The following is a 25,265-nucleotide window of genomic DNA, read 5'->3' as shown; positions in this document are numbered from 1 at the left end:
TCTATGCAAAGCACAGGCACTGGTTGCTCCTGGATAAGGACTGGACTCACGTGGCGTTTCCATGATGAGGTGTCCAAGGCCCCAGCGGAGGTGTTTTGGCAGGACTTGAAGAAGGACTTCTGGTTGGCAACTCAGTAAGGCAGTAGCATTTAAAACTGATTAACTCTTGGCCATGTATTATTGTTTTTAATTGTTAAAATGGTACGAACATTTGGGAGTAAAAGCCATTTAAGAAGAATCAACTGGCTTACTAAGAAACCAGGGGATTGGTCGCAGAAACCAAAATCAAACGCGTGATCACAGCAGAATCTGTCACATTTAAACAGACATAAAATTACATTGCAAGTTCCCCACTTTCCTGTGCCGCTCTGTACTGTATGTGTCTCTGTGTGTTAATATGTGTGAACGCCGCTGTGTGCGTGTGTCTGTGGGTGTATGTCTACAAGACCTACATGGATAGATTTTTGAAGTCTTCCTTTGCCTTCACAATGAAATAGTAATGTAGGTTTAGAGAGAGCACTCACCACACACTGAAATGGACTTCTAATTTATTCAGAATATCTGCCACATACTTTCCACCCTGTGGTTGTGAAAAGCAAGGAAGGGCAAATAGTCACCACCGAAACCTGCCAATGGATTCATTTGTGTGCCATAAAACACTCCTACCATAAACAACCTTAAGTATTTTTAGGTCACTGTGAACTCTAATAAAGTAACACTACACCACACTATAAAAATGTCATAGTGATATTGCTGTATAGGTAGGGATGGAGATTAAAAAAAAAAAATACTGTAAAACACACTTTAAGTCTAAATAAAATGGGCCTGTATATAAAGATAATAAATATGCCATAGTAGATGCGTACAACTGGGTCGATTTAAAAGGTGGTGTTCAATATTGAGATTTGAATTGACCCACATTAAGTCCGTACTGTAATACTGAATTAATGTTATTGTACTTCTTTACTGGGTGGAGACAAAGTGGTCAGTAGCCCGAGTTCCAGACGTTGAGGAGCTCACACACAGCTCAGGGCGGGGGTCTGACTTGATGGGCCCTTTTAGTATTCCGTCCTTTGGGTGCGCAGTGTCTCCAGCCCAGAGAGCCACGTCAGGCCTGTGGCAACTGCTCATCTGCTGCTGCCTCTCCAAGGTTAGCGATAGGCCCGCCCGCACAGCTGGAGAGGCTGGAGGAGACTGAGACCCGGGAGCCCAACTGAGACCGCGATACCAGGATATAAGTTTTTTTGTTTTTTTTGTTTTTTTTTTCTTTTTCTGAACGTTCAGCTCCTCTTCGGCACAGAGGCTTAAAGTGTCGGGCTGCACGCCGTGAAAACTGCCAGCGGGGACAATCGGCAGCGCTGTTTCGTCTCTGCGAGGAGCTTGCGCGGCCGAGAGAAAAAGATCGCTATCGCCCGTCTTATTTGTGCTTAATGGAAACGCGCAGTCACAAGAAATGGTTGCATTTGGGGAACATCTGTGAACGCGGTCGTCGCCTCCCGACCATTCGGTGCGTCAGAGAGTACACCTCGGCTAGCCGGAGTCCGGGTTGGGCGTGAGGTCCTCGCTGTGCACCGTGTGCTGCTGGAGTGAAGGTGACTCGCGCCCCCGTCGCAGTCAAGGCGATGCGGAGAGAAGTCGCAGGCGCTCATCCGGTGCTCCTCCCGCGCTCTGAGGCTCGTCTGGGAAGATACGCGCTCCCTCTCCCGCACTAGAGAGGAGGAACGTGCGAGACAAGACAGAGCAACAGCAAGAGCCGCGGCTCAACGCAGCCAGTAGTTGGCGAAGGTGAACGGAGCGTAAACCGAGGGGAGAACAACGTGAACAGTAAGGTGCAGGGTGCCGAGGCAGAAAGGGAGAAAGTGGTGGAGTTTGGGGGTGGGTGGGGGGGGGGGCAAAATTGTTCTGTATCAGGGCCGTTTCATTAGTGGATGTGTATGCATGAGTTCTGCATCGAATGGGCGCAAAAACCGCCCCAGATCCGCCGGGAACCTCTTCCAGATCGGCAAGCCTCCTCACCGAGACCCACAGAGGAGGGAGAGCACCGAAAGTACCCGCAGAGCCCAGCGCGCCGTGGCCGACTGCAGAATGGTAGGTTTGCGACACGTCAACTGCCTGCACGGTGCCTCCGAGAAGGGGTGCTGCGTGTTGTTATCACCACCTTTCTGCTTCTAGGACGTTCAGCTATCCCGCGGATGCGGGATGCACGGGCGACAGCTGTTAATAGCTGCAACAACAACAACAACAAAAAGAAAAGAAAAGAAAGAAAAAAAGACTGCAACCCGGTCTGGGAGCCTAAAAATAGCTATATGCATTTGCATTGCCTTTGTCGGCAGCGAAGCCAAACAGATCATCTCGGCGTGCAGGCTGACTCGGTGATTTGCATTCGGAGTGTGGCGAGCTGCGGGTGATTTGGGCTGATTTCCAAACTGCCTGAATGACGGTGATTGTCCACGGCGGCGTTCGTGATCGCGGCAGAGACGCCCTGTGCTCGGACGAACGCCGGCACAAGCGATCGTATGGGTAGCCCCGCTCCAGCCTTTCACACATCGGCGAGCGGTGGCGGGGACTCGCTGTTGGCGTGCAGGGGTGCAGCAGGATGCCCATGAGCGAAAATATCCGTGCACCGGTCCCAAGATCTGAGGCCATGCGAACAGCCAAAGTTATCATAATGGGAACCCCCGCCAATAAAAAAAAAAAAAAAAAAAATCAGCTCATTCACCACGCACTCTGACTTTGCAGACTATTTAATGGCAGTGCGTGTTTCGTTTAATCACGTTTCTCCCAGACACCAATGGGCTTCTGCGACCGCGTATGTGCAAGGTTGCATTTTTTTTATTTTTTTTTTTGAAGTACTACTTCTGTTGAAGCACGCCACCGTGCACTTGCACTCGCAAGTTATTTGTCCCCAGTGTGGAAGAAAAAGAAAAAGAAAAGGGGGGGGTGGAATAGTAAGGCTGGATATAGTGCTGCTGCTCAGCATTTCCTTCTTGGGCTGACACATTTTTCACGTTGACAAGTCAATATGCAGGCTCAGGATAAAGGCTATTCTAATGCAGTGGCCGGAAAAAGGAAAACCATATTCAAGCCAAACTTTTTCGTTATATTTGCACGGTGCTCACCCTGACACGGTTCATATGGGGAGTAACTTGTTTTTTGTGTGTGTGTGTGTGTGTGTGTGTGTGTGTGTGTGTGTGTGTGTGTGTGTGTGATCCCCATTGTAAAACAGATCGTGCAAGAATTCAATACACTCGTGGCTCAGTACCGCGAACTGGTCATCTCCATCGGGGAAATCACTGTCGACTGTCCTTCCTTACGGGCCGAAATGCTGAGGACGCGAACTAAAGGCTGCGACATGGCGAGAGCGGCACACCACAGTCTCTCCTTGATATCCGGGTGAGTTGGATTTGGATACTTGCATACTTCAACATTGCGGCAACAATGGATGCTGGTTTTTTTTTTTCTTTTTTTCTTTCTAGCGTGCAGAGCGTCGATAAGAATCTGAATCTTTGGGCTTTTTCTTTCACCAGTAACAAAATAATCCATTACGAAACAGTCGCTGCAAAGTGATCAGACGTGAAGTTTTTTTTTTTTTTTTTCAACGCTCGCTCAGCGTCAGAGAATGTTGTTTACGGACAACATTTGTCGGTTGCAGAAAAACCGCAGTGACAGAAGCCCGGCACGTCTGTTGACTTCGCCTGCACTCTCCACTGAGCACAACAGCGCCTCGACATTGGTGCCAGTGGAGGAAGGGCGAAGGGAGGCTTGGGATTTGGAGAGGGAGAGGGAGGCTAAGATGCTTACTTAGAAGCCCACTTAAATAACAGTCAGAAATAAAGAAAGTCGGCGGTGAGAGAGATTTGGACAAGCGGAAGCTTGCTGCTCGCCAAAGCCCAGGCACTGTTGGAACAACAACAGCCTCAGGTTTACTCCAGCTACAGCCCATATTCCTCCTTATAAATGGCTTATGGTAACTATTTTCTGGGGACTTTCTGGGTGAAATCATTGAATGCTCTCCTACTAATATTCTTTCCTAGAGATGAGTTTAAAATGTACCAGGCTGTACTCTACACTGCTCTGTAACCTATATTTCCCTGGCTCAATCATTAACCCACCTGCTATGCCCTACAGTGATTCAAGAATGCATATCCTTCACTCTCTGTTACACGCGTGACAAAACCTTTCCATTTACTGAACGGAGGCTTTGAACTGCATGTGCGTGACACCCTGGCATGGTTAGCCAGTAAATGTGTCTACTGCATGTTTCCTGTCGTGCATAGGCATGATTCATGCAACATCCACTGAACAGGAGCATCTCAGTTGCTTTTTATAACAAGGCTTTAGTAACATCTTATTTTAAGTCTTTGGGGAAACAATGCAGTTTGCGGTGCAGAACCTTTAAGCTCACTGCAATGTACTTTTTTCCAATATATGGCTCATAGATATGCAGCTAGATACAGGTATACCTGTCCCTTCAAGACAACAACTACCATCCATTATGGTCCTGTGCCTGAATTTTCCTGCTGGTGCTTCTGCGTCTGTTGCTGCTGCTATAGCAATAGAGACCGTGCGGCAGGTTTAGAGAGAATTCTAAGTTCCCACTGATATCGGCATCGACATCGTTGTCATACTCAGCACCACTCTAAACCTCCTTCTCTAAAAGCTCTACAGGCCATTTCAATGTCAGTCTCCACTACTAGACGCAGACCTTGAATCAGACAGCACAGATGACTCCCTTTTAATCAAATAAAGCCAGTGTGTCTGAATGGTTTGAGTGATGCGAGGCCTCTCCAATGTGCTAGAGGAAAGCTGATAAGCAGGACAGTATTGACGACAGCTGTGCTTTAGCAACAGTACTGTAGAAGGCAGCACTGTGACGGCAAGGATGGGAAGGAGAAGCTTACCGTTGGAAGAGGGGAACGCAAACAGCCTGATTTGTGTGAGAAATACTTGTCCCAGCTGCAGCTTTCACACCTTTCGTTGCTGTCGCTTTCCCATGTGACATCACACCCACTGAATATCACCTGCTGTAGTTTCCCCTTGAACACCAGATTTATATGTGTGTGAAGCTGCCGTGGTGTGTGTCATAAGAGCAAGTGATCAGCTCTGGGTAAATAAAAAAATACTCAGACGGAGTTTCAGTGTTTGAACGTCTTCCGTGCATTTATATATTCTCAGACAGTTAAACAAACTCAAAAATATGGACACACTGCTCGCACAATAACATAATCCAGAGAAATGCAGTGAGGAGCAATTTTGACCTTGGCTGCTTTTGATTTGAAACAAGTTTAAAGAAGCAAATCCCTCTTATTTAATCATCATTGATGCAAACTCCATAGCTTATCTCTCATCTGAAAGTTTTCACTTGGTTGAGTTTGGTAAACTTTTTATTTATATTTGAGTTTACAATTCTTTCTGACATTAGCTGATACTAGAAAGGATTTGTAGTCATTGTTCAGGTTAGTGATGATATTAATGTAAACACAAGCAGGCAAAACCGTATTACCAGGGCTATTCTTCACATTTGTTAAGATATTTCAAAAATAAAAGCATGTTAGTGACATTTGTGGTTGGCTGTTTATGATGTGACGCGGAAGATGTTCATGCTGCAAACTGAGAATGTTTTACAAAAGTTGGATGTCTTATTTACACACACAAGTGATCATATTCCTAAAACAAAAACTGACAAAAAAAACTGACAAAATCAACTCATCAATTAATTAAGTAATATTAATTGAGTAATTGATTAAGTAATATCAAGTAATTATCATGTCATGGGGCTCGATCTGTGGTTTACTGTGTTTACTTTTTACTTTATTATTTACTAGATTGTTGTTACTATTTTTTTTTCTAGTTACCCAGATTGGGACAGCTTCTTTCCTATTTTATTTCTTTGCATGCAGTTTGCAAGGTATATGCTAAACATTAATATAAGTCCTTTGAGTGGAGCTGCCACCAATTTTAGGATTAGGGCTAGCACATACACACAAGTAACTGAGCGAAACAAGGCTAAACTCATCAGTCAACTACTATAAAACTGTACGCAGAGACACAAAAATGCTATCTATGAATCTTCCCATTTCTGGTAAACAAAAAAGCTAAACCTTTTCCAAATTTTGTAATTCTAATTTCTTTTGCATAAAGTTGGTCATTGTATCCAGAGTTCATTAAGTTCCAGCCAGCCAGTAACCTTGCTGTGTTCCCACTTTGTTTCATTTCAGGCCAGAGGATGGGGAGATCCACCCTGAGATCTGTAGGCTCTTCATCCAGCTGCAGTGCTGTCTGGAGATGTACATCACTGAGATGCTCAAGTCTGTCTGCTTGCTGGGCTCCCTGCAACTCCACAGGAAAGGTAAATACACAAAGAAGCCTCATTGCAATTATGGCTTTTAACCGGCTTCACTATAGAGTTTGTGTGTGTGTGTGTGTGTGTGTGCGTGTGCGTGTATGTGTGTTTGTGTTTGTGTGCAAGTATATGCTTGTGTTCTAATTTATACACAGCATGCTATGTTTCTCTTTTTTGATTTTAATTAATTTAAAAGAAACAACCAAGAAAACCTGTCAAAAGACAATCACAACACTTTAAATGAATGAACTTTACTATCATTCCTATAATACCATGAGCAGTCTGATCAACAAACCCGAATATACTGTACGTGAGCAAACACAAACCAGTACTTTGTACCTGTTCAATGTGTATGTTTTGATGGCTGTGGGGGCGACACATATTCAAAACTAGCTGCCCTCTATGTGCTTTAGGTAAGGATTCCTGTGGGCCCCCCGGAGTTGACAGCAAGACCGAGGACAGCTCAGACATCCCCATCCTGGAGGACACCTCTTCCTCCCCCACTGACTGTCCTCAGCTCTGCTGGCTGGTGGCAACTGACATAGAAAACATAGAAAAGTAGGTGGACAGAAATATGTTGCGGCGTGTGTTGTGTCCTTCTGTGTGTGAGCATGTGTTGTGTGCTTGCTTTTGTTCGTTATGGTGTGAATAATTGTACATGTCCATTCTTGTTGCTCAAAGCGCATGTGTTAGGACACATAAAGTAAAGAATGCAAGTGAGTAATTTCTTCAATTTTTTGTCGCATTGTAATGACACGGCAGGATTGAAAATAACACAGATGCTTTAACATTTTGCATTCTAACATTCATTCTGCTGTTTACATTATATATATATAAAACAGCGAACGCTTTGTTTAAAATACACGTTTATGTAGTTAATATACTTTATTTAATTGCATCACACCTTAAATTTGCCCTTTCAACATCACCGATAATGTAACAATTGATGAATAGTTGTATTAGTTGATAAATTTACAGCTGGATTTGCTAAAGATTTGCTTTTATGACGACATAATTGCATTACGGTCGTTGCATTGAGGAAAATTCTACTTTTAAATATTTATTCTTACAGGACATCCTATAAACATTAAATTACATTCCTCTGAAAATGCTAGATATTTGTGTTACAAATAACTATGTCAACCAATGTTAATTACAACCTACAGTTAATGCAATTACTGTACTTGGCAGTCATTGCATTAACTGGGTTTGTGTGTGTGTCAGGTACACAACATAAAAGCCCTTATTTGTGTTATTGCAGGGATATGAGGGAGATGAAGAACCTTCTCAGTAAACTCAGGGAGACAATGCCTTTACCATTGAAGAACCAAGGTAAGATAGAAGCTGCATACTTTCTTGTCCTTCACCTTCTTACACACACACGCCCACATACACCTCAAGCCCATAGAGCAGTGACACTTCTAAAATCTGTCGGTCCAAAAGGATTTGTTGGATTTGTTGGGATAAAGAATGATTGTGGCTCGAGGAAACTCTGTTTCAAAAATAAAACTTGCAAAAATGTCTGACTTGGCAGTGGTGTCCGTGTTTTCTTGTGCCCAGATGACAGCAGTTTGCTGAACCTGACTCCCTACCCACTGGTCCGACAGAGAAAGAGGCGGTTCTTTGGGCTCTGTTGCCTGGTAACAAGCTAAGGGGCCCCCGCCTTCATGGGTAGGAGGCGGCAACAAAGACACCATTACCCACTGTCCTTCACCACTTGTGTCTCCCACCAATCTATTACTGCCATTTTCAAATAAATTGTCTCTTTCTCTTTTTTTTAAAGGCTGCCCATTTTATAATTTTATTTTGTAATACAAAGAAGAATTGTAACTGCTATGTAATGAAAAACAAAAGTCATGAACATATATTTTAAGATATTTTGCAACAGATTTTTCCTTTTTTTGGTAAATGCAGTCAGATATCTGCTTGTCCAATGTAAGGGGAGAATGAGAGGTCATTTGAAATATTATCTGTGTTCAATCACTTCCACAAACCTGAGTGACTGAAGTGAGGATTCATGTTAAAAAAAAAGGGAAAATAATTGTCAGAAATAATGTGATGACTTATGACCAGAGGCCATGTGAGTATTTGAGGATGGCACTTTCAAAGACAAAGTTATACTTTCGTCCGTCTGAGCTGAGATGACAGGTTTGTGCCGAGTAAGTTTGTTGTGTATTACAGTCTCTGTTTTCTGTTTCTTGTTGTTTTTTCTTCTTAATGTACTTAATTTAGTCTTCCATAAACCAAGAACCTGTACCCAACTTTAACTTCCCAGCTTCGAAATGGAATATACGATATAATACTCAAAAAGAAAACTTCTTTGCACACAATATCTATCTATAGATTGAGACATTAGACTTGTATATACACATACTCTTTCCGCAATGCTCCCTGAATTATTTTCAAAGTTGGAGTGGGTTAGCAAAGAATCTGTTGGCTTGTATGAGCGGGAAGGGACTCCCTCTGTCTGAGGCAGTCAGTGCAGACAGAGGGCAGGCAGCATGGGTCTTGCTTATTAATGATAGTGATCAATGTTTAGGGCACGGTGAAGGTACAGTAGTCAAAGCTGATATAGGTCATTTTACATTGTTAATAAAACTTTTGTTATTGAAACTAATCGATGCGTCTCTTTGATTTTCTTACATGTAAGCTCTTAAAGTATCCACTGGGTGGAGACAAACCATCAAAAGAAAAACTTTTCTGACACATGTTGGTGTTTGGGATCTGCAAGAACTCAAACTGTGAGTCAAACTGAGTTAGTGTAATGGATTGATGGCACTTTAGGTAATCAGGTGATGGGACTGATTGCAAATTAGGTGATCAATAATATGTAATAATTTGCATTTTGGGAACAAACAATTCAACATTTATGGTACTTTTTTTCTGGTGTGAAACAGATTGTCCCACTTTCTAGCCTACTAGCTGAGAAAACATTTCTATCTGGGAGGGGGACAAAGATAGACAGAGATGCAGAGGGGGAGAGAGAGAAAAGCCAGATAATCCTTTGCTAAGTCCATAACAAGCAGATTTTGTTTATATTTACAGAGGGCTGGAAAAATACAGTGAAACAGAGACAGAGAGAGACAGATCATACCATCAGACCTCGGACAGGAACAAGCTGGTCACGTACTTCTGCTGCTGGAATGAAGTATATTTTTATCAGTAAAGGAAAAACTCCAAAGTTTCCTCCGTGTGCAATGGTCGGGGGCTGACATGGTTTCTTTCAACAGTCCTCATCAACCCCCAAGTTGTAAATGTCCTCTATTTATTATAACTTAGACAGGCAGATTAGGTGAATTAAAAACTTTATGCCTGGGATAGGCTAAAGTCCCCAACAAGCCCCAAACATCATAAGCAGTATTGAAGATTGATAGATAGATGTATACTAATATAGGTATATGTGTTAATATTATATTGATAAATATCCAACTTTTATATGTAGCATGTTAATGGTAAGCTCTATAGATGAACCCTCCACTTCCGACAGTCCAACAGCTCTTACAGGAATACAGATGTCGACAAATTGAGGGGAAAACCTGAACGCCTCCATACAGCTCACTGAATGGTTTGATGAATATGAAAAATGATCTGAACCATACAGCATGCTCTGGCCTTCTCAGTCAGCAGATCTCAACCCAGCTGTACAACCATGGGAGATGTGGGGGTAGACTTTATGCCACAATCATCAAAACACCAAATGATAGATGAGTGATGTTAACCCCTTCAGTAGAGTTCCAGAGACTATCACATAATATAAGGTGCAATTAAGTGTTTTTGGCGTCTTTTGGTAGCCAAACAAATTACTGATGTTGTTTTTATGCCTTTAGCCGTGGCCGGAGGCATTATGTTTTCGGGTTGTTCGTCCATCCGTCTGTCCTATTCTCATGAACGCGGTATCTCGAGAAAGCCTTGAGGGAATTTCATTGCATCTGGCACAAACTTGGAGTACTTGGACTTAAGGATGAAGTGATTAGAATTTGGTGGTCAGAGGCCAGAGGTGAGGGTCACTGTGAACTCACAAAACCCATTTTTGGCCTTAGTTCAAGAATTCATATGCTAATTATGACAAATTGTAACACAAATATCTAATAGGATAAAATGATGAAGTGATGACATATTATATCCAAAAGGTCACACAAAGTTGGACACAGCTTTCTATCATAATCAGTTTTTTTGGCCAAGCATGTGAAAACATACAAGGAATTTGGTTCTGTCAATGAACTTACACACTAAAACAGTAGACATACAGCAGAACAAGGACAACAGAGCTTAAAGCCTATTAAATACCTTCCAAGTCTTCACTGCATAATTTTATGAGTCCGTACAAACATGGATGCAGACTGCAACTTGGCTGGTAGGCAGAGGAATACAACCAGAGGAATTAATGAGACTTAAAGCACATTGGGAGTCATAGCCTGCCTATACATGCCTGAATATTCTTTCTCTCAGACAAAAACTTACGTATGTCAGTTTGTGTGTATCACCCCTTTAAGAGTACAAGTTTAATGCGCGTTTTAAAGCTTTTCAGCATTTCTAACACTTTCCTCTCACCCACCAGCCTTTGTGTACAACACGGTGTAACTGAGGGACGCACATCTGCTGCCAAATCATTTCGGGGTGATGGGGAGACATTAAATATCTGGTCTCTTCACACAGTTTCACAGGCAGTTTCGAACACACACAGGCACACACGCATTCACAATGTGAGAAGGCAGCGAGCCAGAGGCAGGAATAGACTGTCAGCAGGGGTTTGCTTGGCAGGCTGAGCACTTACTGGTTTAGTAAGCAGAGGACATCTTTTGAAATAGACCATCTCAGTCAGGAACACAATTTTTCAAAGGTTATCTCAAGAGACATTTACAAAACTATTTTCCTCAAAAGCAAGACCTACTTTTTTGCATTCTATTGTGCTTGCAACTCAAACACTATATAACATTTTAAGAAATGAAGGGGCTTTCCAACACGCTCTCTGGAAAGCCAACAGCATCACAACCTACAGTATGCTGTGTCTGTAGATACCAGTTTATCCATTCTAATCATATGTACATCCATAATAATGTTTTCTGGGTAAATCTCTAGTTCTCTATATACTGGACTAGACAAAAAGTACATTAATGAAAAGGAACTGAGCATGGCATGTGCTTTATTATTTATTTGTTGTTTAGATACAGTTATATTTTGTTTTACACGTGCATAACAGTGTGCTTTTACAGTGCGTTAAATAGTGATATTTGAAACAATACTAATTCAGTCAAAAATATGCGGACTGTTGCAGAGGAAGATGAAGCTGAGCGGTGCTAAGGTCAGCCCTCCCCCTGCATCCTCAGGAAGTGCAGGGAAGGATACTGACAACTGACACCTTTTCTCCTTTACATCGCCGTAGTCCTGCTTCACACTCACTCATGGTCTGATTGGCTGCAGTTTCATCCTCCCCAACACGGACACATACATTTAGTCCCGGGGCCAAGCAATCTGCAGAGTCCTTGCAGCTGCACTCATTGGTTTGATCTGTAAGAATGGTGTGACAATACAGGAAATGAATGACCACAGTAGTGTACATTAGTATGGAGAGCGCGTAACCACGGATGTCCCTACCTTCACAGGTCTCCCACATGTGACAGCTGGTGCAGCCTGTTGTGTTGCGCCGCGGCCACTTGCAGGTGCTGTCTTCTGCTATCGTGTAGTTCTTCCCCATACACTGCAGTGCGTGCATTTTGCACACACTCAGGAGGACTGATTTTCTACTACTTACAGGGGTAGTGGCACACAACTCCAAAGAAGAACTGGTGACAAAAACATCATTATATTTATCAAATACGATAACAACAAGAACAAGAGAATCTGTCAAATCAGTCCATTTTGCAAAAATTCGTGTTACCAAATGGATTGGTAAACATACCTGCATTCAAAAGGCAATCTGCAAATGCATTTTCCTCTGGAAGACTTCTCCCACAGTTTACACTGGACTGAGGGAGTGATGTCTTGTTGTGATATACTGACTGTGGAGTACATAGAATCCACATTGCTAACTGATTAATATCCATGCATGCAACAATAAAAATATAGTATATATCTAAACGTTTAAGAATAAATGAAAAGTAGAGTACGACATACTGCAGTCAAATCTTGTTACACAGCAGTCCCATGTCTGTCATGTGCACTTTGGGGTAACGTTTACCTTGGCTGCATTTAACATCTGCTGGGTCTGGTGAAAAATTCAGACTGGGGTCACATATAGTTGTTGCTTCTCCCAGTAGCTGTCTACCCTCCGGACAGGACAAAGTGACTGTCTCCCCTATTTCATAGGCCTGCTTCCAAGGAGAGGCTATGACATCATCAGCGAGGGACTCAATCCTGCACTTTGAGACTGAGAGAAAATTTGGGGTTCAACAAAGTAACGCTGGAATTCATTGTGGTGAATGTTGAATTTTGGTTATGGGTACTCACCTGTGCACAGTCCAGGGCTGGCAGACCAGGTTTGATCAGCGGTACACTCGAGGACGGTGTGTCCAACAAGATAGTAACCTTCAGTGCAGGTGTACTCAACCCTACTACCCACAAGGTAGATATCCTTAGGGTCCTGTTGAACATGTGGTTAATGTGGAAGCACCAAATATTTACTTTCGTAGCCTCTATTATGCAAAATACCCTTTTAAATCTCTGAATGTAAATATTGATCATCTATGGAAAACATACAAATAAACATCTCCCACATTGGTGCCTGTGTTTCCATGTTGGGTCTAAAATGTGCTTTAGAGACTAGATTATCAAGTTAATCAAATGACATAATTTCCCCATATTAAAAAAAAGGTGTGTATTCTTTGGTAAATTAGGCTGACTGATTTAAAGACAAAGTAAATAACACAATGAGTAACACTGTACTGTGGCCCTCTGAGTAATAATGACCTAACACTGGAAAAGTTGCAATTAGTGTGATAATACAAATATTAAAAGGTTTGTTCCACAATGTACAGTGAATTTAAGTTTGTCTTCATCTTTACCAGGATGTAGCCATTGCGTAGAGCAGGCGGGGTTCCACATTTCTGACTCTCTGGGAGAGTTTGGTCAAAGCACTGAGGCTCCATGGTTCTGTAGAAAAATAGTTAAAAATAACATGTTGTATAATGGCATATTGACAAAAATCAGTGTGAAACCTCCTCTTGTTGAAAATTCAATGCAATGACTGGTGGTGCCCTTTACACTATTGTTACAAAACTTCAGCTGACTTTAGGTATTGCAGCTCTTGGTCTTCACAGTCAGACATCTCAGTGGGTTCTCCGATACAGGCTTGTCCTCCATTCTGAGGAGCGGGATTCGAGCAGGAACGACTTCGTGACCTTCGAACCCCAGAGCATAATGACCAGGCAGACCAGCAGGACCAACTACCATGGATCACCCCTGAGATTAAGGAATTAAATGAGGGTAAGAAAATAAGGACCATATCACAGTCCATGTGATATTATTCAACAAACACTGACTCACTTACTTCCTATACACGTACTGTATTTACCCTTTTAAAAGCAAAACATTGTATGCCACTATTACAGCATACACAAGCCACCCAGACAAGTGACTTAAGGGGACTTCATCAAGACAGTTTATCATATACTTATTCATGCTCCAAAAAAAGATAAACATACACGTCAGCACCAGCAGATAGGCAAATGAGCATTTTTTTTCCAAAATATCAAATTATGCCTTTAAACATATCAAACCACCTTCACCGAGGCTGTAGTAAAGAACCCGTCCGAAAAGCAACACCCACCCTGCTGACCCTCCGCTTCAGTTCCCTGCTCACAGGCCAGTCCTGATGTGCCAGGCTTACAAATGCATTTGCATTCATTTCCACCCATGACAGCCATGCCATTGTTGCTGCAGGGCTGACAATGGCAGGGGTCACTCTCAGCGAGATACTGCTCTATGGCTCTGCGAAGGTAGAGCCTCTTTACCCCAGCGCACGGAACCTCCTTCACCAGCTCCGAGAGCGGCCGCAGCTGCCGAAACAAGAGTTGGGGTAAGAGAGTCAAACAGAAGAGAGATGGAAGGTTGTATATTTAGATAAGATGACACACTAAAATGCATATGATGTAAATTCAACATTACATTCAAGCTTTTAAAGTTCAAAGAACTTATTTTACTTTCCCTCACCTTTTGCTTTGTGACCTGTGGAAATGATCTAATAGACTCAGCCCAGTTTGTGTACATTTCCCAGTTCTTGTCTGGATAATTGAGCTGCATGGATTTCAGTGCGGCAATATGTTTGCTGTCTCCTCCCTCCACCTTCACGTCTTGTATAATATTTGTCCTGGTATCATCTATTTTAAAAAGGTTCGGTGAGATGATCGAGAACAAAGATTCAGAATTTCAAGTGGTTTTATAAGCTTCAGTATGTTTGTAGAATTAACATCAAATTATACCTCTGGGTATGTCTATGTGTCTATTTTGATCATTCCTGCAATCCTTTTTGGGGAAGATGGGGAATATAAGAATCCATATTACAGTCCTTACACATTCTTCAGTCTGCTGGCTTTCAGAAACTTGAAAACAGAAGAAAGCCAAAGGTAAAATTATTGTTAGTGCCAGAAATGAACGGCAGGATTGAAGCAGTGCTTTATGGATGGAGTAGTAATTTTGATAAACCTGATGTTTGGGTTGCCATCATAAAACTACTACTACTGATTATTTTAATACAATATAGTCGCATCCAGCAACAGTATCTACAGTCTCATTAACATATGGGATATTTTAAAATATTCCATTGTTTATTTGACAATCCATTGAGACTATGAAAAAAAATGGCTTCATATTGCATTTAAAAATGTAATCTGATGCATTTTCATTCCTAGATATGTCAGGAAATATATTGATATTCAATTTCAAATGAATGTCAAGTTCATTGGAAATATTCAGATATATTTAAGAAATGCAAAAGAGTAGAGTAATTATTTTTCTGAAATATATTTCAAAGGCAGAAATGAATTCTGATTAATTATGGCATATATATTTTTAAAAATGCCTCTTTTTTTCTCCCAAAATACATATCAATTGCAAGTACTCCTCCTTTTAGTTAGCTCGTTTTTCGTCAGTGGTGAGAAACACAGTCTAATATTTTATGCAGCGTAGTACTAGTTCCCCAAATGTTCCATCATGAATGTTACTATAAAGTATATCTCATGGATGTCCTGACTCAGAAACATCACAAGCTGAATCTGGTCATCTGATTAAGTGGCTGATTTAAATCTGTCATTAAGCCACTGATGACTTATGAATCCTCACCCATCTGTTTTTCAGTTTCTTCATCAATCCTGGCAACGGTTCTGAAGACGCCTCCGAGGCTTCCCTCAGACAGGTAGTGTGTTCCATAACTCTCCAAAACCTTCCTGTAGGCAGAGTAGTCGTAGACAGATGGGAGTTTGGCCAGTGCCTTCCAGAACTCCTCAGATATTGGGAGGTACTGAGGAGAGTTATTCTGGAACTGAGCTACCTCTATGTCATTCTCTAAAACCAAAAGCTTGTGGGTCTGTATGGAGTAAAAAAATCATTAAGTAAGTGCATTTTTCTTCTTTCATTTTCCTTTTCAAAAGAAAATGCTTTGTCACTGGGGCTTGATGTTAAAGATACATTAACAAAATTTCAGGTTCCTACAAACCTGAGTCTTGTCATCTGTCTCATGGAAGTCATAGTTGTGATATCCTGTCGTTGTACCAGACAGTTTCTGTCTGTTGACAATGTCCTTTGCATAGTGCCATTTACTGGTGAACATCTCATCACTGAAGTCATTCTGAGCTTTAACCTGAGAAAAAAAGGTGTCAGGTATGTAATATGATCAAATAATTAATTTCATATAAATAAGAAATGCTGAATACCCAACTGAGTGAACAAAACAGAGCTTTACATGTAAATCAACTGATTTAAATGAATTTTAAAAACAAATACCACTTTTGACCACCAGTGGTGCTACAGAGAAATGTTTTAATGACTAGGTCCCTGTATTGAGTGTATTTCAAGTATTCCAGCACGTGAACTAGAAAAATGACGGCATTAGTTGTCCGGTCAAACACTTACGACAGCCTTTACTCAGTCTTTTCTCCCAAGTGACTTCATGTGGCTGCAAGACTGATTTCTTTTCTCTGAAAGTAGCAAAGGAGGACGTAACGTTGCTATACTGTTGCATAGGGGTTGGCTGAATAAAACAAACCAGGAGACTACGGTTCATGTCCCATCTTGTACCAATAGCCAACATTGGTCTCTTTAAACCATGCTGACAAGGTTTTATTAAAGCTGCACAGACTGGAATTTTAACAATGGATCAAATTACTATGTGTAATGTGACAGGGGTCACTCATATTGACAAACCCACAGAAAAGTATTACCTAACTCTGCAGTTCTTCTCAGCTCGAAGGAGTAATTTAGTATCTTTCAGCTAATTGTTACTGTTTTTTTCAGTCTCACCGTTCTCATCTACCTCGTTTTCGACTGCAGCAGGCAGTTCTTTCAACAAAGAAGCTCTGATAAAGCCAACTGTACCCTATCTGCCCAGCACCAAAAGGCCCACATAACTTGTGACTAGCTGGTGCAGTGTAACATCTAGCAGCTAAAGAGGCAGATATGTCCCTCAGGAGTTGGTGGAGACCAAAACAGAGCTAGAAGGACAGTGAATTTTGGAGTTACATTTGTAAGGTTGCCAGAAACACAACTCTGAATGAGTGTTAATGGGATCCTTGAATAAGTGAGTATCAATATTAATTGCAATTGTAGGTGTTTCCAAAGTGACCAACCATAAAGCTGTACTGGATAGTACTAAGGGGCAGTCGAAACGGAGCATTGTGGACACCGCTGTGGATGATGCGACACTGACCCCCAAAGCTCTTTGTGTTGATGACACTGGCCCTCCGCTTCCCTGTCACCACATCATACCTACAGAAGCAATAAAAATCATTCCAGTGGTAAGCATATGGTACCTGCTGGTGTTTGCTTGTACAGGTACACAAATGCAAATAGAATTAAATCAAGATTTGTCCCTCACCCAAGTCCTAGGAGTTCAATGTTAGGTGGGAGAACTGAGTTTTGACATACAATGTATTTTGAAACGTCACAGGCATGTTCGTCATGTCCATCTTCCTCGCAATCCTGATCTCCGTTACACACCAGGGACTGGCTAATACACTTCCCTGAGGGTCAAGAAACAGTCAGACAGACAGCTCAGTTACTATAATTCTACATGATTATTGGAGTGAACAGAGTTTTATTTCTAACCCGATCGACAGCGAAACCTGGCTCCACATCCATCCTCTAGAGGGCAGCCTTGTGTGGTTTCACAGGACCTGGTCTCAGTTCGCTCTCCATCACAGGGGTTCCCTCCAAACTGTGCATAGACAGCCATGGCTCGGCTTCTTGTCTGTAACATACCAAAATGTTACAAAGAAATATGAAAAAACAATACTAATAAGAAAATACAATCTGAAATATCTTAATCTATTTTTTTTTAAAATGAGTCTTGAGGAGTTTTGCTGGTAGATTGTGCATTTAATCATCATTATATAAAGTGTTACATTTTATTTATTTGAAGTTGAGCTGATAATTGTCTATACAGAGAAGTGCACTAGTCAGAACTACAGTTGGTTTCATTTCAAACAAGATTATATGGGTGAGGAACAAGTTAGCTAAATTGTTTATTGACCAGTTAATCCTCCTAACCTGTAATTTGGTGCAGCCGTCACACTCTGACCAATCACCATAAGGCCCCCACTGACAATGAACTCTTTGGGTACAAAACCTTGGAAATAACATTTAAGTTGAATTATTCAATAATTGAAAAAAAAAAAATTCTACGTAACCTAATAATCATTGCATATTGGTGTTATTTATGATGTTATGCTTTTAATGTAAAACAGTAAAAGAAAAACCAATTTACCCTTTAGGGGTGAACAGGAATAGAAACCATGGAAAAATTTCTAAAAAGAGTGTAATGTTCTGAAGAAGGGAGAGAAAAAGGGAAAAGAAGAGAATATTGGCAGTAAACATGATATAGCTATAGCTATAAATGACTTACACAGTAAATGGAAAAATACTGTCATAATGAAATCAGATCTCAGTTACACAATACTGCACATTGAATGTTTTGCAAAAGTCTGAAAAAGGTGTTTGTAATTTCCCTATGATTGAGTGTAAAATCTACTTGCCTTCATTGTGGGTGAAGAACAGCAAAGAAGCAGACTCTTGCACAGGCTTTGATGCAGTTTCACGGTTACTTATGTTAGGTTTCGTTAAGGAGTAAAACATTGGAAGGAAATTCCACAGAAAATACTTTTGTGGCAGCTCCTCCCAAGAGCTCCTCCTGAGGATCATTCTGAAACGTAAAGTTTAGATTCCTTGGAGTGAGTCTCCCCCAATAACTTAGTCATCTACTAACAGAACTTTCTTACCATAAACATTTTTGCTTCATAGCAGGAAAAGCAATGGCGCAACTAATAACGTTAATTAGCACTGTGCTCCATTTAGGTGTGCCAGAAAGACAGTAAGCAAGCCTTCATAATATCATGACCTAGTCAGTGTAACACATAGTTGGAATGCTGCCATTATTAATGTTATTAGTTACTTTAGACCAGCGCTTGACAGGTCAAATTATCTACTGTGAGAGAGGTTTATTCCCAAACAAGGTGAAGGGAATTTCATGTTTGGAGCCGTAGCCCACACAGCCGGCTTGATATTTGGGCAAGGCTATATTTTGCAGCTATCCTCAGTTATAACCTCTGCCCAGCAACTGGCAAACAATCTCAACTCAATGTCCACTTATTCACTTGTTGCGGAGCTTCTGACCCATTATTCTGAGCTTTTCCTTGCCTCAGTAGCTGAGGCTGTTACCAAGGTCAGGAATGAAATCTCAAGCTCAACTTTTGAGCTAACAAGTCACATTTTAGCTCTGTACAAGTAACTATGTAACATTTCAGCTTATCTTTTTCAATGACACCTAGTACTAACAATTTATTTTGTCTAAATGACAACTGAGTAGTAGAACAGAGATGTTCAAAGAGAGAGATCTGCTGCAGGGGATCACTTATATGACCAACAGCTTTGAAGAGTGAAGTATTGACTTGAGTTGTGATTTAGTCTAGCAAACACTGGAGGGCAATAGAGATTTGAGAACCATTCCCTCTTCATGGCTAAAATGTGATTCAAAGCTGGACAAATTCATCTGTATAGTGAGTAGACTAGATAATATAACAATTTTGAGGAAGCCTGCCATAAACTAGGCCTCCAAGTTTATTGCAAATGATCCATTAGGGCATTGGTCGAGGTTTGGCCTCAATCAAGGTTAGATCAATAATCATTTTGATCTTAATCATTTCTCCACATGAAAGAGAGACAGATAGAGAGAGGGGTTAGAAGATGGAGTCCATGACAGTCAGCTGTATATCTGCATTTCTTGCAGCCAAGATTGCTGCATTCCCATATTTATATGTGGAAATCACTTTTTTGTCTAATTATGGACATATATCTGTTGTCACAGGCAGACAGGGGGCCATGCTGTGCGTATCCATCACATTCTGGCAGCTCAAGAGGGAACACCGCTGTGTTTGAGTGTTCGGATGAAAATTTTTTTTAGCAGCCGTAGGGCAGGCAAGGTTGTGTTAGTGAGCATTAATTCCTGCCGCCCATCATTTCTAGAAATAAGCATGAGACAATTTGGTCCTTCCTACAAAGTTAGGCCGTCAAATCAATTCTCCAGCTCAATTCAAAATAAGTTGCAAAAGACAGAAAAGGTTACTTAAACTACAGTGGCAATGACATTTTGGAAATGAGAATCTCTCTGCCTCTGAACCAAAAGCAGAGGCATAAAATAGAGAAAATTAAGAAACACAAGCTCAAAAAAATACTTAATGCACAAGATCTTAGTCCTTCATTCACTGATAAATGAAGCCCCCTCAAGGTAAGCATCTTATTCCAGAGCCATTTTCCAGGTAAAGCAATTTTACAGCAATGCAGAAATCGCATGGCATGTGGCCATTTGAGCCTTTTATATGACAATACACGGCAGTAAACTTTATTACTGCAATGTGCTTTTATTTCATTATGTGCAACTTCTGTCATATAATATCAGAAAAGCTGGGAGTAAACTTTTATTTGAACACAGCAGCACCTCAGGTCACAATACAACTTCTAGACAATCGAAGCTTAAGTCACGTATACTTTGTGCGTAATAGACTGAGATAATGACTACAAACGTGATTTCCTGCATTTCTGAAATTACCACCCAATGCCAAATGACTCAGCTACTGTATGGCTGTATAAGTGCCAGCACCTTAGGCTAAAAAAAACAGTTGGCTCAGACAATAGGCCACCAGACCGTGTCCTCCATTAGTGCCGCTTCTGTGGGTCTCAAGATGTTCAGAGGGCCATCTTTGACCGCCGTATGCCCTGGAAGTTTGGTCTGCCAGAGAACGACAGTTTGAGAGGTTCAGACAGAGAGTGACTCAGTCAGGGAATATGCAGCTTATGAGCTTAGTCTCCTCAAGTATAAACCGTATAACTTATTTCAACAAGTTTGTTAATATGTTATCAAAGGGATATGTGTGTGTTGATAGCCTAATGGTTAAAATGCATACTGTATGTAACTGTAATGTCTGTGGTTGATTTGCCTGGGGACCTTTGTTGAATGTCATCCCCATGTTTCCTGTCTGTTTCTACTATCTGCCAATCAAAGTGAGGAATGAATATTTAAAAAGGGACAATTTTAAACATATCCGAACTTATGAACAGTCAACTGCTAAACCAGTGTAGTCGCACAACAATCAATAACATCTACTTTGAGCTGATTAGACAAAACACTGGGAGCGAGTTGTTCCCAACCTAGTTGTCTAGAACATATTTTTGTTTTATTTGTTTCTGATTTTTCACAAATGTTTGTAATGAACTGTGAAATAAATTTAGTGAAAGTTGACATTTTGAAGATATATGGATTTCAATGGACAACACGTAAAGGGTCACGAGCCAAAAGGGTTGGAAATCACCGACAGTAATTATTCTTTAGCAAATGATGTTATTACATGTTGGTGTCATTCTGTCCATAAGTATGTCCATTTTAACATAGAGGAAGAAAAATAATGCCAGGGTTCTACATAAAACTCTGCGTTTAGAGGTAACACAAAGTGGTGATGATCTATAATGAACAAGGTCACAAACCATCAGTGGTCAGTTCTGACCAATGGCCCTTTCAGACAGAATGACACAATTACAACATAAACTCTCATCCTCTCGCTCGCTCTCATTGTCTCTCTCTATCCTCTTCCTGTGAGTGTTGCCTTCTCCCTCCCTTTAGCCATTTACTGGAAGAATCATTGCGATTCCCGCAGTTTTGCCTCCGTCCCCGACAATGACTCTTGGATTCTAATAATTAACTGTGTATCCCGGCCTCATTTTGTTTTAACCTTAATGAGGTATAACAATGCTAGTTCTTTTTGGCAAACTTTCATGTTGCTTTTTTATGTCCCTCTCACTGCAATGTTGTAGATTGTTGTATTGTAGCTTCTATTGGCAGAGGAATTGCCCCCCCGTGTCATGTACCCTCATAAGTGGACACGGTAGTGGCTGGTGAAATTACTCTTCCTCCTCCTCACACTCCAAACTTTTCTTGAACTCAGCATCTTGCTACTGCTTCTCTATAAACTGTCTGAATGCCATCATCCATCTCTTCCTCCTACACCTCTACCTCCTCCTCGGGTTTGTGTTTGCCTGAGTGTGTGCGTGCGTGACTGAGAAAGACAGACAGACACAAAAAAGGCACACATGCCCATATGAACACAATAACAGTGCATTTGCATTTTCTTCCTTTCTCCAGCAAAAAGACTGTCAATAAAATCCAAGGAAATATATTAGTGCCTTTTCTTTCACTTTCCCTCATAAAGCATCATTTATGACCTTCAGTCCATTAGAACATTAATATGTCACAGAAACCAAATAACAGCAACAGGACAAAAACTTTTAAAGAATCTTCACATCAAGTGAAAACGATCTACAAAAAAAAAGTAAATGCATTATGCCTTTTCCTTCCCTCGACTGTTGAAATGTGCAATCAAAGCACTTAATACCCATTCAATCTAGCCTGGCTGTGGTTAACACCATAACACTGCTGTTGTACTGAGTGATGATCCCGATAACAGCGAGTTTGCTGAGTCAATTAACCTGTGTTAATAAGTGTAAAACAGCATTAATATAAGTACTTGATCATTCCATTCAGTGACTGGTTACCAAATAGATTAATGCCTACACTGAATGAATCACGACAGAAGGTCAGTCACATTAATATTATTCTTTTTTTTCTCTTTTTTATTTTACAGGTTTACAAGACATCAAAGCTACAGTAAGATGCACACCAAAGCACACGCGCAGTCAGCCACTCAGCATCGCAGTTATCTCTGTTTCCTCTTCATGAGCAACACCTGGCTGCAGAGTGGCAGATGCTGAATTACGAAACAGTCTCAGCAAGGTCACCCTAGGTCCCGCCTCCCGCCCACCTCCATCCTCATCACCCTGGAAACTGGATGATTTTAGGATGCTCTTCTGCACAGACAGGGAATAAAATACTGGTATGTTAGCTTAAAAGCTGCAAATGAACTTTAGATTTAGTTTTAGAGTACTGCCATTTTCTGATTGAATTAAGTTACAGTTGCGTTATAATGTCTTTAATAATGATTGTTTTTTCAGTCAAGCCACTAACCAACCAATCAACCACCACTCAATAAGCCAGAAACTGGTCAGGAAAAGATACGTCAACTAGTAACTCAGTAGGCTTAGAAGCTTTATTTGATCGGCCATTTTCCACTTAGAACAGAGTCACTTTTATTGGAACAAAGGTTTTTGAGTTTTACAACAGCAAGGGACTCTTTTCACACCAGTACATAAAGGCAACAACAACAGTTTGGACCAGGGAAGACACAAATGTCCTTACAACACAATTTGCAAGCCTTTTTCAGTCTGCTCATTTGTGTGGGTTCATTCTTAAACTGCATTGGGTAGTAGCAGTGTGACATTTAGAAAATAAATTACATTGGAGATTTGATTTAAAGGGTAAAAACATTTCCAGCTGAGATGCACCCATGCTCTAAAGAACAAAATGCATAATTAAACGGAAGTTATGCACAAACCTCATGGACCCTTATAAGGTATATGTAGAAGTTTTTGGTTCATGCACAAAAGTAAATATGAAAAACAAGAAGCGGTATGATAGGTCAGTTAAGCTATAAGTTAAGAAATTGTTTTCAATGACTCTGTGCAATAATTTCAGTTAATTTACAATTTATCGGCAGTATACTATTTGCAATTACAGTATGTAGAAACCTTCCACGATATAAAACATTTTAACATGAAACCACACTGAAGTCAAGGAAGTACTGTTCTCCAAAGTACTGAACTCTAAAACTTGAAATCATTTTCACATTTAAGCATACGATACAAACATGACTTTCTAGCTGATACTCAGTCACCCAATAACATGAGACTTTTAGAAATGGTACAGTTATTCACAAGACACATACATTCACAAATCCAAAGAGTTGAGTTTCCTGTTTTTTTGGCTTTACACTACCAATCTAGACAATAATGTCCTTAGAGAATACATTCTCTGCAGAAAATGCCACACTGATCTTAAGGTGTGCGGATGTTTGACTAGTATGCGATTTTTTTCATGCATAACGTGTAAAACCTTGCAATGAAATATTTCCATTGTCTTTCTGGGTGTCATTTCGATGTACTTTTCCATCTTAAATGAGACATTGCAGGGTAAAGAATAAAATGCATTAAACGTACATAAAAAATGAGAGCCTAGTAAAGGATTTGCACCAGTATTCATGTACCAGAAATCCAGAGATTCAGAAACATTCAGAAACACCTAATAAAGTAGACACCAAAGAGCTACCGCTATACCTTAACTAAACATTTACTGTATTACTTTCCAAGTGTCAAATCACTGATGTCACATCAAGACCCCCTGACTCTGAATTATGACATTTAACCTTTTCTGACCTGAAATAAAACAGGTCTCTGAGTGAGTGTTGAGCAACTTTATCACCTGTTATTATCAAAGACACAGCACTGTGATACATCTCATGATGACTCATATGTACTGCACTACAGCAGTAAGTATAGACTCACATACAGAGGGCAAGCATTCAGCAGAGGAACCGCAGACAGTGGATACATTTTTGTATCCAGACGCACTGTATTTTTTACACTTGGCTGTCACGACTCAGCACCCATCACAAAATTCCAATACATTTGTCACACTGGATTCCTGTCCACTAGAAATGACTAGCGACATTGATTGCATTTCTGGCGGTCCAAAACAAATTATTTTTTCTATAACTATGTACCTTGCAGTGACAGCTGATGTTTGTCTTGAAATTTTAAACACACTGACAATATGAAAATTACTGTTTAATTGAGATGCCCAAAAGATTAACGACACATAACATGACTGGTACTTTTTCTTAGCTAGCCAAGCTGCATTCTTTGTCTGTCTCTCAATGGTTTTGAGCGAGCAGGGGAATAAATGGATAACCAGTGTGTACAGGCGTCTGATCAATGTCCAGGCTGCAAGCTTACTTTGTTGGAGACTATTACTGAGCAATTACGGCTCCAGATAGAAATGGAAAATGAAAATAATTTCTTGTCTGTGTTTTGAGTAAACACATTGTAAAATCACTTTTTAAACACACTCTGCATTCAAGCTGCTGGCTGTGTTTTCAGAATCAACGGTAGTTATTTGACAAGGGGTGCATACTGTTAGAAACTAAAAAGAAAGAAAAAAAACTCCCCTCAGACAGATTTTCCAAACAAGACACTCAACTGCTAGCTACTTAACACCGGCCTACAACTTGAGTGGTTTAAGTTACATAGACTCATTTAAATCAGAAAAAAAAAAAAA

General features: G+C 40.8%; 2 protein-coding genes across 4 annotated transcripts; one reads left to right on the top strand and one right to left on the bottom strand.

The window, feature by feature from the left end:
* Nucleotides 1–1,927: 1,927 nt before the first annotated feature.
* On the top strand, nucleotides 1,928–8,905 carry rgs7bpa (regulator of G protein signaling 7 binding protein a). 2 transcript variants are annotated; one of them, XM_040155713.1, is made up of 6 exons: nucleotides 1,928–2,088; nucleotides 3,227–3,393; nucleotides 6,219–6,349; nucleotides 6,757–6,901; nucleotides 7,605–7,675; nucleotides 7,904–8,905. In XM_040155713.1, the coding sequence occupies exons 1-6, from the start codon at nucleotides 1,939–1,941 to the stop codon at nucleotides 7,993–7,995; spliced, it is 756 nt and encodes a 251-aa protein (XP_040011647.1). In that variant the 5' UTR covers nucleotides 1,928–1,938; the 3' UTR covers nucleotides 7,996–8,905. The 2 variants fall into 2 exon arrangements, with proteins under 2 accessions (XP_040011647.1, XP_040011648.1); XM_040155714.1 differs by lacking the exons at nucleotides 1,928–2,088; nucleotides 3,227–3,393 and adding an exon at nucleotides 3,872–3,967.
* Nucleotides 8,906–11,431: 2,526 nt separating this feature from the next.
* c7a (complement component 7a) lies at nucleotides 11,432–18,656 on the bottom strand. 2 transcript variants are annotated; one of them, XM_040154118.1, is made up of 18 exons: nucleotides 18,526–18,656; nucleotides 18,258–18,316; nucleotides 18,041–18,119; nucleotides 17,600–17,741; nucleotides 17,370–17,514; nucleotides 17,122–17,260; nucleotides 15,993–16,136; nucleotides 15,620–15,863; nucleotides 14,761–14,880; nucleotides 14,492–14,658; nucleotides 14,109–14,337; nucleotides 13,570–13,741; nucleotides 13,345–13,432; nucleotides 12,791–12,923; nucleotides 12,522–12,710; nucleotides 12,243–12,342; nucleotides 11,939–12,126; nucleotides 11,432–11,851 (listed from the first exon to the last, which is right to left on the bottom strand). In XM_040154118.1, exons 1-18 carry the CDS (start codon nucleotides 18,529–18,531, stop codon nucleotides 11,667–11,669), a joined length of 2,529 nt encoding a protein of 842 aa, XP_040010052.1. In that variant the 5' UTR covers nucleotides 18,532–18,656; the 3' UTR covers nucleotides 11,432–11,666. The 2 variants fall into 2 exon arrangements, with proteins under 2 accessions (XP_040010052.1, XP_040010053.1); XM_040154119.1 differs by lacking the exons at nucleotides 11,432–11,851; nucleotides 11,939–12,126 and having other exon boundaries at nucleotides 12,458–12,710.
* Between the last annotated feature and the right edge of the window lie 6,609 nt (nucleotides 18,657–25,265).

This window comes from Xiphias gladius, chromosome 19 (assembly GCF_016859285.1).
Source record: "Xiphias gladius isolate SHS-SW01 ecotype Sanya breed wild chromosome 19, ASM1685928v1, whole genome shotgun sequence".
NCBI classification, from domain to species: domain Eukaryota; kingdom Metazoa; phylum Chordata; class Actinopteri; order Istiophoriformes; family Xiphiidae; genus Xiphias; species Xiphias gladius.
The sequence above is the reverse complement of the archived record's forward strand: the minus strand, read 5'-3'. Positions and strand labels throughout refer to the sequence as shown.